The 12,219-nt window shown below is 67.3% G+C and overlaps 1 protein-coding gene across 7 annotated transcripts; it reads right to left on the bottom strand.

The window, feature by feature from the left end:
* Positions 1 to 4,583: 4,583 nt before the first annotated feature.
* On the bottom strand, positions 4,584 to 11,047 carry LOC124990753 (uncharacterized). 7 transcript variants are annotated; one of them, XM_047561075.1, is made up of 4 exons: positions 10,484 to 11,047; positions 7,200 to 10,243; positions 4,925 to 6,637; positions 4,585 to 4,847 (listed from the first exon to the last, which is right to left on the bottom strand). In XM_047561075.1, the coding sequence occupies exon 2, from the start codon at positions 9,535 to 9,537 to the stop codon at positions 8,428 to 8,430; it is 1,110 nt and encodes a 369-aa protein (XP_047417031.1). In that variant the 5' UTR covers positions 9,538 to 10,243; positions 10,484 to 11,047; the 3' UTR covers positions 4,585 to 4,847; positions 4,925 to 6,637; positions 7,200 to 8,427. The 7 variants fall into 7 exon arrangements, with proteins under 7 accessions (XP_047417034.1, XP_047417033.1, XP_047417031.1 ...); XM_047561074.1 differs by having other exon boundaries at positions 4,586 to 4,847; positions 4,925 to 5,370; positions 5,921 to 6,637; positions 7,200 to 11,047; XM_047561073.1 differs by having other exon boundaries at positions 4,586 to 4,847; positions 4,925 to 5,370; positions 5,935 to 6,637; positions 7,200 to 11,047.
* Between the last annotated feature and the right edge of the window lie 1,172 nt (positions 11,048 to 12,219).

Below are 12,219 nucleotides of genomic sequence, written 5' to 3'. Positions count from 1 at the left end.
GAATTTCATGTTTACTTTATCTATTTCTATGAGGAACGTTATTGGGATTTTAATTGGAATTGCATTGAATCTCTGTAGTGGTTTTAGTAGTATGGCCATTTTGACAATACTAATTCTGCCTATCTATGGACACAGGAGATCTTTCCATCTTCTAAGGTTTTCTTTAATTTCTTTCTTTAGTGTTCTGTAGTTCTCATTGTAGAGGTCTTTCACTCTAAATGTAGACATCAAGGGAAAAAACTTCAGACCAATGATGAACATAGATGCAAAAGTCCTTAACAATTCTGGCAAACTGCATACCAAAACATATTAAGAAGATAGTGCACCACAGTCAAGTGGGGTTCATCCCAGGGACGCAAGGTTGGTTCAACATCTGGAAATCAATAAATGTAATTCATCACATCAATACTCTTAAGGTTAAGAATCGTATGATTATTTCAATAGATGCAGAGAAGGCATTTGATAAAATACAGCCCCCTTCATGCTCAAAACACTAGAGAAAATAGAAATAGTGGGCACGCACCTCAATGTGGTAAAGGCTGTCTATGCCAAACCCACAGCCAGCGTCATTCTTAATGGAGAAAAACTGAAAGCATTCCCTCTAAAAACGGGAACAAGACAGGGAGGCCCTCTTTCACCACCTGCATTCAACATCCTCCTTGAAATACTAGCCAGAGCAATTAGACGGACCAAAGAAATTAAAGGGGTACAAATAGGAAGAGAGGAACTCAAGCTGTCACTATTTGTTGATGACATGATTCTATATTTAGAGGATCCAAAAAACTCCAGAAAACTTCTAGACCTCATCAATGAACTCGGCAAAGTAGCAGGTTCCAGAATCAGCATGGAGAAATCTAAGGCATTTCTGTTTGTAAGCGACGAATCACCTGAAAAGGAAACGAGGAAACACGTCCCGTCCCTTCACGATGGCCTCCGAAAAATGGAACACGTGGGCATCGGCCTCACCAGAGGGGCAGGGCCTCCTTTCTGCTGTTCAGCCCTCAGGGCGACTCCCGCCTCCCTCCCACGCGTCTCCTGGGGTCCCACCTGGAAAGGGGGTGCCTGTGCGCATCTGGGGCCCCAGGCCCTGGGCCAGAGCCCTTTGCCAGGACCCTCCCTGGAGGCCTGCCGCTGGTCAGAGCGGGGGCCACGGGGCGGCAGGTCCCGGAGCCCTGGGCCCTGCCCCGTGACGTGCCCTGGGCAGGAAGCTGCGGCCAGGGCTGCCCCACTCCCGTCCAGTCAGCCGCCTCCCCCAGGAGCCCCGGCCTCTGATCACGGATCCCCCCTGTCTTGGGTGCTTTGTGCCCCAGGTGTCACTAGAACGTCCCAGAACATCAGAGGTCTGACTCGGGTCCCCATGGCCCAGACCCCAAGGACCCTGGCCTGCCGCCATGTGGGACCCGGGCACGCCCTCCGGTGTCACTGTGCTCCTCCGTCCCTGCCCCACTCGGTGTGTTCAGGGCACTTGCCAGGCGCCCACGAGGCCCACCTCAGAAGGCTCCACCCCCGGCTCCTGCTGCTGTGGGGCCTTGGACAAGTCACACGACCTCTCTGGAGCCCCCATTTTCTCTTTAAAACAGCCGGGCGTGCCCGGCGTGGTGGCACATGCCTGTAATCCTAGTGGTTTGGGAGGCCAAGACAGGAGGATCACAAGTTTGAGGCCAGCCACAGCAACTTAGTGAGACCCCGTGTCAGAATTAAAAATTTTAAAATGGCGGGGGATGCAACTCAGTAAGCTGCCCCTGGGTTCAGTCCCCAGGAGCCCCTCCACCCCCCACAGACACGGCGAGTCGGGCCACTTTCTGGGGTTGTGGAAGGGCCGGCCAGGGACGGGGACGGGCTGGAGGGGCTGCAGGTGGCTTAGGGCCTCTGGGGCCCTGCCTCTCGGGCTCCACATGCAGCAGGAGGTGGCCATCGCCAGGGCTGTCCCTGCTTGCGCCTCCGTGGTCCCTCACCAGGCTGCTCCTTGGTCTCCCAGCCGCGTGTGTCCTGTGCCACCCACTGTCCACCAGCAGCCTGCGGAGTCCTGTCTCCTCTGGCCGCAGGGCTGGCTGCTGGGCAGTTCCGGGACTGGCCACTGGGGGGCGAGCCGTGCACACGGTTGCTCAGCGGTGCCTCGGGTGGACGGTTTGACGGTTTCTTCCCGCGCGGTGGGGTCGGCAGCCTGCTTGGGACAGTGTGTTCCTGTGCGTGTCCCCCGCCGAGGCGTTTCCTGAATGGCCTGGACTTTCAAAGGGGCCTGGAGTGTGCGCGATCATGCAGGGGAAGGGCTCTGGCCTCCGCCACAGCCCACCTGCCAGCTCTCGCTGCTGGGCTGACCTTGCTGGGCGGCCGTGGGCAGTTCATGACCTCTCTGAGCCACCTGCTGCCCACCCACGAGATGCGGCGACCCCGGGGCAGGACAGGGCGCGCCTGGAGCCCTCACGGAGGGGCGACCCCGGCAGGGGCGGAGGTCCAGACCGGCCTCTGAGCCCTGCTGTCTCAGCGGCCCTCCCTGCCGCGTGGAGGCTGCCCGGCTCCGGCGTCACCCCGAGCGTCCAGGACGTCGCCCGAGTCAGGCCCTGGCGCTGGCCGGGGTGCCTCTGCAGCTCGCCCTCCGAGGCTGGCTGGTCACTGTCCGCGTGGGTCTCCTGGGCCCGCTGGCCAGCAGGCCGAGCTGGGGCATGGCCACCAGGGGGCGCCGCCTGGGCGCAGGCCAAGCGGATGAGAAGTGGAAGTTGGCGGCGCCCTTGCGTCGAGGACCCGGCTTGCCCACAGGCGGGCCGCAGACGCGCTCCGGTGAGGTCGTGGGCCAGCGGGCCCTGCGTGACCCCTGGCGGGAGGCGGGTGGCCAGGGCTGGGACGGGCCGGAGGCGAGCGGGGCCAGAGCTGGTCAGGGCCGCCCGGCGTCCCCCGGCCCCGATCCGGCCCCCCCTGCGCTGCGAGGTCTGCGTGGCGGGTGGGGTGAGTCCAGTGCCCCCTCTGTCCTCGCGAGGTCCCCGTGCGTCTGGGAAGCTTGCGGCCTGTCCCGCTGCTGGGTGGCCGTTCCCGGACCCCACGCCCGGCGCCCAGCCACCGGGACCCCCGCCTCCTCTGGGCTTCCAGCCCAGCTCCCAGCCCAGGAGGGGCGGCTCCCCAGGAGGAGGCCACCGGAGCCCAGGGGACATCCGGGCTAGTCCAGCCAGGTCAGCAGGGAAGAGGAGCAGGGACAGCAGGACATCTGCAGACAGGGCTGGGCGCTGGGGACGCCGGGAGGGGCCGCAGGGGAGGAGGCCTCCTCCTGGAGGCTGGGCCTCGAGTCTGCAGAGCCTGCGGCACCTTTGCCAGGGGCCGGGGACCCAGCGGACTTGGTGGCATCTGGAAGCCCACGCAGGAGTGGCCAGGCCGGCCGGGGCTCCTGTTTCAAGAAGCAGCTGTCCAGTGTGCTGGCCGCTGGCCGCTGGCCGGCGCTCGTTTCTCTGGGGCAGGTTCCTCGACCCCCGCAGGCTCCGTGGGGAGGGGCACATGCAGCCCCTGCCCGGGTCAGTGTGGCAGGTGGCCCCAGGGTGGCCTCTGCTTCCCTCTGCTCCTGTAGCCGCCCGTCCGCCCCACCCTGGCCACAGGAATGTCCTCTGTTTCAGGGGACAGGGCTCTGGACACCGCTCAGCCTCCTGGCTCCTGCCTGGGCAGCAGGCCCCGGGTGGCCGCAGCTGTCTGCTGGACGTCGGCGCAGGCAGTGGGCCCGCAGGCTGGGGCCAGCGCTGGACTGGGGAGGCCAGGGCTCTGTGCCCCTTGGGCGGTGGCCTTGGCCCTCCTGTGCCCGTGCCCACCTCTGCCCAGTGTGATTCTGGCTCCTGCCGCCCCCCGGTCGGTCCTCGCCAGGAGGACGTCTCTTGCCGTTAGCCCGGAAGTGGCTGGAGTGGCCTTCGCCTGTGGGCTGACTGGGCGCAGCCCCGGCGCCAGGACGTTTGTGGAGGCCCTTGCGCTGTCCAGCGGGGCGAGCTGCCATGCCGGCGTTGGGGTGGGCGTGTGGGGTGTCCGCAGAGGGACCCAGGTAGCCCTGCGGAGGCCACGGGAACAGGCCTGCCCCCTGGGCTCACTGGGCAAGTGGCCGCAGCTGGCGTCCAGGCGGAGGTGAGGGTCCAACCCGCCCAAAGTGGGCAGAGCACTGGGGACTGCCAGCCCCCCCAGCGGCACCTGCGTCCCGTTTTATCTGGTGCTGGGGACGAACCCAGGGCGCTGAGCCCGAAGCCGCGTCCCCAGCCCTTTTTGTTTTATTTTGAGACAGGGCCTCGCTGAGTCGCTTAGGGCCTCGCTAAGTTGCTGAGGCTGGCCTTGAACATGGGATCCTCCTGCCTCAGCCTCCCGAGTGGCTGGGATCACAGGTGTGGCCGCCCTGCATGGCCTTCAGGACCCTTGACGGGGTCTGAGCAGGTCCTGGGTGTGAGAGCCAGGCCCACAGGCCGTGTGGGCGGAGGTGGGCAGGGTGCAGGGCCCTCCTGCACGCTCCCGGCCGCCTCTGGGATGGGCAGCTGGCTTTGCTCCCTCACGCCAACTGCTGCCTCCTAGAAAGCAGGTCACTGTCGCCAGGTCTTCCTTTTAAAAAATTTATTTCACACCAGAAGATGGATTTTTTCAAATGTGAAATCTCCTGAGTTTTAATTATCGGCACTGAATTCCAATTAAAATTGTCCCGTGTGGCCAGCAGAAGGGGGTGGCCAGGACTCAGTGCTGACCGTCCACGCCCTTGCTCTGGCTATGGATCCACAGGCACACGGGGCCATGCTGCCTCTCTGGGGGCATCCTGGTGACTGTCCTCCACCAGCCCCGTCCACTGAACGAGTCTGTCCCCCAGCTGACAAGGCATAGCGGATCCAACGCCTAAGACGCTAGATCCAGGTCTGTGATTGATAGCTGTGTGACCTTGGGTGAACCACATAACCTCTCTGAACCTCGGCTTTCTTACCTGTGAATGTGATCAGTGGTCTGTGCCCCCGGAGACCCTGACCGGCTCCTTCTGGGCGCGTCCTGGCCCCTGGTGTGTGGTGGACCCAGCTCCTTTTGGCCTGTGAGCTTTCTCCCCACCGGCCGGGGCATCTAGTTGCTGGTCACACCCGTGAGGCCTGGAGGCCTGGCCTCCTGGGACACAGGACATGCCCAGGGCCGACAGCGGGGGCTGCCCTTGAGACGGCGCCTCTCGTCCACCTTTGGTCGCGAGCAGCCACATGGAGCAGCCGAGAGGGGCCAGAGACGGTGACCACCGAGAGGGTGGTGCCGGCCGCACCTCGGCCCCCAGGATGCCCGTCCTGATTCCTGGACCTGTGGACGCGCTGCCCTGCAGGGCCAGGGACTCTGCTGATGTGCTCGGTCAGGGTCCTGAGGCGGGAGGGGACCCTGGGTCACCTGGTGGTCCTGGCGAGAGGGAGGCGGAGGTCAGTGTCAGGAGCCGCGAGGGAGGCAGGCGGGACTGTGGTGCTGGAGGCCCGTGGCCTCCAGGCCAGGAGAGGCGGGCAAGGATCTCCCCAGAGCCAGCCCAGGGGCAGAGGTCCCCGCCCACGGTGGCCGCTCGCTGCCCTGGGCGCCCGAGGGGCAGAGCATGGTGGCGGAGGGCGAGGAGGGACAGGGTGGCCCAGGGACACATCCCGCCACCGCGTCCCCCACCAGGTCCGCCTGCTGAGTTCCCGCCACCTCCCAGGTCCCGGGGCCAGTCCACCACGTCAGAGCCTCAGTCCCTCCGCTGGCCACCCCACCGCTGGACACGGCTGCCCCGGAGGCAAAGCCTTCATTCGACATACGGGCTTTGGGGACGTGGGCAGGGACAGACTGTCCCTGTGTCCCTGCGTCCCCAGGTCCCTGGGGAGTGTGAGCCGCCCTCGCCTCGGCGGCTCCGTGGGAGTCACGGGGAGCAGCGTGGGGACAGCAGGTCCCCAGGCGGCGAGGACGACGGGGCTGGGTCTCTCACCGTGCCCAGCTCACCCTGGTGGGGTCGCCGCTCTGCCCCGCGGGCGCCCTCTCTTCCCGCCAGGGGCCTCCGCTCCAGCCCGTGTCCGCGGGCCCTGCCACGGTCCCACTGTGCCCGGCTGGCCTCCCTCTGCCTGCCGTCCTCAAGGCCACCCCGTCCAGCGGGGACAGGCCCTGCCTCTGACCGGTGTGTTCCACGCGCCGTCCAGGCCCCGGCCACTCCTGCTTGGGCAGCTGGGAGCCGGGCTGGGGGGACCCCGGTGTGAGTGTCCTCCAGAAGCTGCTTCCCGTCTCGGGGGCCGGCAGTGGGGCCGTCACGGCGGGCATGGCCGGCCCAGCGACAGCTCCTGGGCACTAATGCAGCCCCCGCTGGAAGGAGGGCCGTTCCGGGAGCCCAGCACCGGGACCCGGGTCGGGCCAGCACCCTGACTTCCAGTGACGCTTCCTCCTGGCTCGCGGCCCCGAGCCTCGGTTTCCTCCTCGGAGCCACGCGGGTGCGAGTGTCTGCTCATGGGGACGGGCAGGGGGGGACGGGCAGGCGGGGGACGGGGCAGGTGGGGGACGGGCAGGCGGGCGTGCAGAGCAGGCCCAGGCAAGGGCGCCCGGGAGGAGGCTTCTTGCTGCGCGGCCAGCACAGGCCGAGAGCAGGTCCGTGGGGCAGGTCCACCTGGTGGGTTCCTCCCTGGGGCAGCCCTGCTGAGGCCCAGGCGGGTGGTCCCTGGGGTAGAGTGGACAGAGGGTGACCTTGCTGTGTTCCAGAGCCCAAGGCAGGCGCAGACGGCAAGCAGGGCCAGGTCCCCTCTCCTGGGCCTCTCAGGCCACTCCGCCCGCCTGTCAGCCCCGCCCGCCCCGGGCTTGGACGCGGCCGCCCGACTGCATCTCCAGGGCCAGGTGTGCAGGCGACGCGCACGCGCAGCCAGGGACACGGGGCCAGTCCCCAGGCGGGATGACGCCTGCCCCACGGGCAGCCCTGGCCCGCCGTCTGAGGGGCCCAGGGGGGACACCGTCCCAGGCTGGAGGTGCGGCTGAGCCAGGACTCTGGAAGGGTCACTTCCAACGTGGCCTCAGCAGGATGGTGCGGGGTGGGGACAGCTGGGTGTTTGCAGAACGGGGCTCTGTCCCAGGACCCTGCTGGGCACGGGGCCCGGCAGATGTGGGTCCAGGCTGCGGCCCCGACCTGGTGCAGACACGCCCGGGACGTGTCTCTGTGGCACACACGGCCGGCTCAGGCCTGCTCCCCCACCCAGAGATGGCCGGGCAGAGCTGACCGCCACGCCCACCTGGACGGGGTGGCCCAGCTGAGTGGCGGGTGCGGAAGTCAGGACCAGGCTCGTTGCTTTGAGCCTTTGTGCAGCACAGCGGTGGCGGCACCGGCAGAAGGTCTGGGTGACTTGGTGCTGGTAACTCCTGTGCGTGAGGAACCGAGGCCCCGGCGGGAGGAGACCTGCTGAGGTGGCTCCCAGCCATGAGGACCGGGCCGCAGAGGGACGGTTTCCAAAGGAAGGGGTGCTGGTGAAGGGGGAGCCGGCGCTGGCCACAGGAGGACCGAGGCGCCCAGGCCCCGGGGTCCCGGCAGCCCTCGGAGCCTCTGCGCAGCCAGCCTCCCGGCCTCCCCAGCCCTGGCCTTCCCAGCCTCCCCAACCTCCCCCCGGCCTCCCCGGTCTCCCTCCCCAGCCCGCGGCCTCCCTGCCGTGTGCCCTGCGTGAGCCCCGGCAGCTCAGGAAGACCCCGTGCCCCACACAGGGGCCTCACGCCACTGCCGCAGACGCTGGGCCGGAGCAGGAAGTCACAGGGCCGTGTGTCCTGCTGGGCTCTGTCAGCGGGCAGCCTGAGCTGGCGTGGCCTTGACCGCGCGTGGCCAGGGCCATCCACTGAGGAACCCAGAGGCCTCCAAATTGATTTTAATTGAAGGGTGAGCGGCCAGGGGCTGGCGGGCTGGTTGGAGGAGAGGCCGGGGGAGGGGGCCCCTGTCCCCTGGGGAGGGCAGCTCTGTCCCCTGGGGAGGGCAGCACTGTCCCCTCGGGCGGGCAGCTCTGTCCCCTGGGGAGGGCAGCTCTGTCCCCTCGGGCAGGCCCTGGACGTGAGGTGCAGTGCAGCCTGCTGGGCTCGGCCGAGCCGCGACGAGCAGCTACCGTCTCCAGGCCTAGAACTGCGGCCGAGCGCTCGCGCGTGGTGTCGTTGTGGGTCAGCGGGGGCTCGGCCCCTGCCTCTCACTCAGACGGGGTGGACGGAGCATCCGTGACCCAGAGCCCCGGGCAGGGCCACCAGGGCAGGGGCAGGAGGGGCCCAAGGACCCAGGGCCCGCGTCTGGGCCGGGCTCCACCCCACTGTCCATGGCCGGGCACTCGTCCCAGGGCCCCAGAAGCCCCGCTGGCCCTGCTCATGTCTGTGGGCCGGGCAGGTGGAGGGCTGTGGCCACCCCTGGCGGGCCAGGCACTGGGAGGCCCCGGCACGTGGCTGCCAGGTGGTCCTCACGGAGCAAGCTGGACCCTCCTGGGACCCGTGACCTCAGGCCCGTGGCCGGTGCGTGTGGGCACTGCCCTGTGCATGGGCCTGGCAGCTGCCCCCTGGGGCCACCCACTGGATGCCAGCAGCACCTCCCCGTGGTCGGGACCAGACGTGTCCCCAGAGGCAAAGCTGCCGGCCCAAGGAGCTCCGGGGAGATGCCGGGTCGTCCAGCGTGGGAACCCCCAGTACGTGTCTCCAGGACCGTGTCCCCTGAGCGTGGCCCCGGCCGCGTCTCCCGTTGGAAACGGTGTTAGATGTGCAGGTTCTCGGCCTCCCGGGCTCACCTGCCCCTGTTCTCCTGAGCGCGCTCCGCGCGAGGAGCCCGAGCTGGTCACGCAGGCAGGCGGACCCGAGCCCACGCCCAGAGCGCAAGAGAGCAACCAGGGACGCGGAGGGTTGTCGCTGGGCGCGGTGGCCACGCCTGTGATCCCAGCTACTCAGGAGACTGAGGCGGAGGCTGAGGCGGGAGGCTCGTGAGTTCAAAGCCAGCCTCTGTCTAAAAAAATAAAAAATAAGACACAGGAGGGCTGGGAGGCCAGTGGCGGAGCCCCAGGGCCACAGCCCGAGCCTGGCTCCTGCTCTGCCCGCGGGAGGTGCCCGGGCCTCCTTCCAGGGAGGGCAGGGGCCCGGGCGGCGTGTCCCTGCCCCTGCCCTGGGCAGCTCGCGAGTGCCCCCGTCTTGTGAAAGGGCTCGGCAGGACGCGTGGGCAGATGCGGAGAAGCAGACCGACGCGGCGCTGCTCCCGGTGACGTCCAGCTCGGGCCCGGAGCTCGTCGGGACCGTGCTGGCCGTCACCACGTCCGAGCCTCCTGGGAGAGGAAGCGGCCCTGCCGGCTCCCACGGGCGCCGGGCCTCTGCTGGGCTCTGCTGAGTGTCCCGGAGCCGGCGGGCAGCTGGCCCTCTCCTGCCTCGGCAGTGCACTGACGTGGGGAAACCGAGGCCAGGACACCGAGCGGCCGGCCTGAGGGTCCGGTCTGTGGTCATGACCTTCCTGGGCTGGAGCGCCGTCGGCTGGCCCGGCCTCCGTGGGGTCCGACCGAAGCCAGGCGGAGAATCTTGTCCTGGTCGCCCCGTCCTGTGCTCCTGGCCGGCGGAGCGGCACGTTTCCATGAAGAAGTCCCCGTAAGGCGAGGCCCAGGCCCAGAGGGGTGAAGACACTGTCCAGGATGCACAGCTCCGACTGGCTCACCGCCTCCAGGAAGCCCTCCAGCCTGCAGCATCCCCCGGCCTCTACAGGGCGGGGCTCAGGGACACGTCACCAGGGCCCCTTTGTCTTCTGACACAGGGGGGCTGGCAGCCGCCCTCCCAGGACCCTCCGGGCAGAGCAGAGCACGGCCCTCTCGCCTTCAGACCGTCTGGGCAGAGACACCAGGGAGGACCGGAACCCGGGAGGCTCCAGCCGCCTAAAGGAGCAGCGGAAGGACACGGCCAGCCGCCCAGCACGGCGCCTGGACAGGCACCGCTCGGGAGGCCCTCCGCCTCTCCCAGAGTTGCCTCCTCTGTTTTACAGGTGGGGAAGCCGAAGCACAGAGAGGTCGTGTGATCGGCCCAAGGTCACACAGCTGGGAAGAGGAGGAGCCCAGATGTGATTCCCTCCTCGGCAGAGAAACAAACCGGACTAGAGTCGCGGCTCCCCAGGGTGAGGCGTGGACGGGCCAGAGGCCCCCGTGCCGGGCTGCCTGCTGTGGCTCCTCCTGGGGGCCGGCAGCTCTCAGGCCCAGGAACGCACGCCGCGCGGGCAGATGGAAAACAGAGGGTGCCCCTCGTCCCCTGGAGGGGCGGCCCAGCCCAGCGGCCCACGGACAACGCAGCTCCACTGTGGACGGGCGCGGGGTGAGGGCACAGTGCCCCTGGCACTGCTGGGCGGCCGGCCCGGCTGACCCGCTTCCTCCCGCCCTGCGGCCCGGCCCTCGCGCTGGGCTGGCCTCCCTGCCCAGGACCCTGAGGACTGCGGCTCCCGCTCGAGGCCCCTCCGGGAAGTTGTCCCGTCCCTCCGTCCGCCGCTCGCCCCCCAGCCGCTCCCCTAACGGCCCCTCCCTGACCCGGAAGTGCCCACCTGGCCGCCGGCCCCAGCAGGCCCCACTCGTCCAGCCGCTGTGAGCAGCATGGGGGCCGCTGTGCACCGGATGCCGGGACCCTGCAGCCAGCTGGACAGACGTTCTCTGCCCGCGAGTGTCTCGCGGTCCCGCGGGGACAGATGAGCAGCGACCCGGGTCCCGGGCACTTGCTGCACACCAACCACGTGCAGGGCCTGGGCTCTGGAGCGCGGCCAGGGGCCTCTGCCTCGGGGTGACAGAGACCGAGTTCTGCAGGCCCACAGGTCACTTCTGTGGGGGCAGCTGCTGCCCTGGAGGGCTCAGGGCCTGTCCTTCCTGCCGGCCGCCCCCGTCTTGACGGCAAACGGTTCTCCTCTTCCATCTCAGCATCTGCCAGTCAGGAGGGGCTGGCCCCGCCCCTCCAGGAGCACGTGACCAAAGCTGGCCAATCAGACCTTCCCACTCCGGGCCACAGTCTGCCTCAGAGGACGGTCACGTGATCCAGGCAGGGCTCAATGACATTAGTCTGGGCACAGCTGAAGGAGAGAACTCTTCCTGGTGGGGGTTGGCAGGCCGAGGCGATGCGTGCCTGGGTTTCCTGCGAGTAAAACCAACACAGAAGAAATGGAAAGAATGAGCCCCTGGATCCAGCTATGCCTGAAGCTCATCCAGCTCCTGGGCTTTTCAGTGACATGAGCCAATAAAGACTTTTTGTTGCCTCGGCCACTTTGAATTGGGATTTTTATCAGCACCAAGGGCTCTGACTGATAAGTAGACCTTTCCTCTCCCTTCATCTTATGAAACAGAAACCCCACTACCACAGGCATGGAACCAGCAAAATCAATTTCCCTGCTGTGGGGTGGAAACAGGCGGGTCCGGTGCCCCATCCCTTTCTGTGAGGACGGTGGCCCTGCTGGCTGACCTCGCCTCCTGAGCTGCAGCAGGAGCCTCTTAACTGCCAGCCCTGCCCCTCAGGGCTTCCGAGGGCCGGCGCTGGGCGGCCGGGCGCAGACGGGCATCTGGTGTCTGGCCGGGCCGCCCTCTGCTGGCAGCTGGCCCGGGCTGGGGGTGGCCGCTTGCTGTTCCCGTCCACGGCTCCCCTCGGGGGCGCGGGCTCCGTCTGCAGGCGTGGCCGCCTCCTGGAGCCTGCCCCTCCCTCGGCTCACTGCCTGGCCCTCCTGCTCGGGGTCCAGGTCCCCGCTGTCCCGCCCCAGTGCCCTGCCCGTCTGCGGCAGGAGTCATTCTGTGGGCGGCACAGGCCTGGCCCCGGCCCTGGTCTGCCCCTGGTCAGCCTGCCTCGGTCCCCTCAGTCAGGGTGGACAGTAGGTGGACCTGCACCTCTGGACGCACCCAGCCCGGCCCTGTGGATGCGGCCGTCACGTGGGGTGAAAAGCAGCCGGGCCTCCTGTGGAGGCTCTGAGCACCCAGCAGAAGGGACAGGCCACCTGGGAGGCCGGGACAGTGTCCAGGTGAAGGTGCAGAGCCCGAGCCACCAGCTGCTGCGCCAGGTGCGAGAAGAGCCGCCTGCTGGGACCCAGCAGAGGACCCACGTTCGAATCCCGTTTCGCTTCAGCCTCTGGGCTGACCCGGCACAGAACGGGCCAGGGGTCCCCCTGGCTGGGAGCTTCGTGCTGACCACGGTCTGTCCACATGGTGGCCTGGTCTCCTGTCTAAAGTGCTGTCCCTCCAGCACACCCTCCTGTGGAGAAGGCCACAGCAGGAGAGGAGAGGAGGGCAGACTGTCCAGTGTGTCCCT

This window comes from Sciurus carolinensis, chromosome 8 (assembly GCF_902686445.1).
Source record: "Sciurus carolinensis chromosome 8, mSciCar1.2, whole genome shotgun sequence".
Classification (NCBI taxonomy): domain Eukaryota; kingdom Metazoa; phylum Chordata; class Mammalia; order Rodentia; family Sciuridae; genus Sciurus; species Sciurus carolinensis.
The sequence above is the reverse complement of the archived record's forward strand: the minus strand, read 5'-3'. Positions and strand labels throughout refer to the sequence as shown.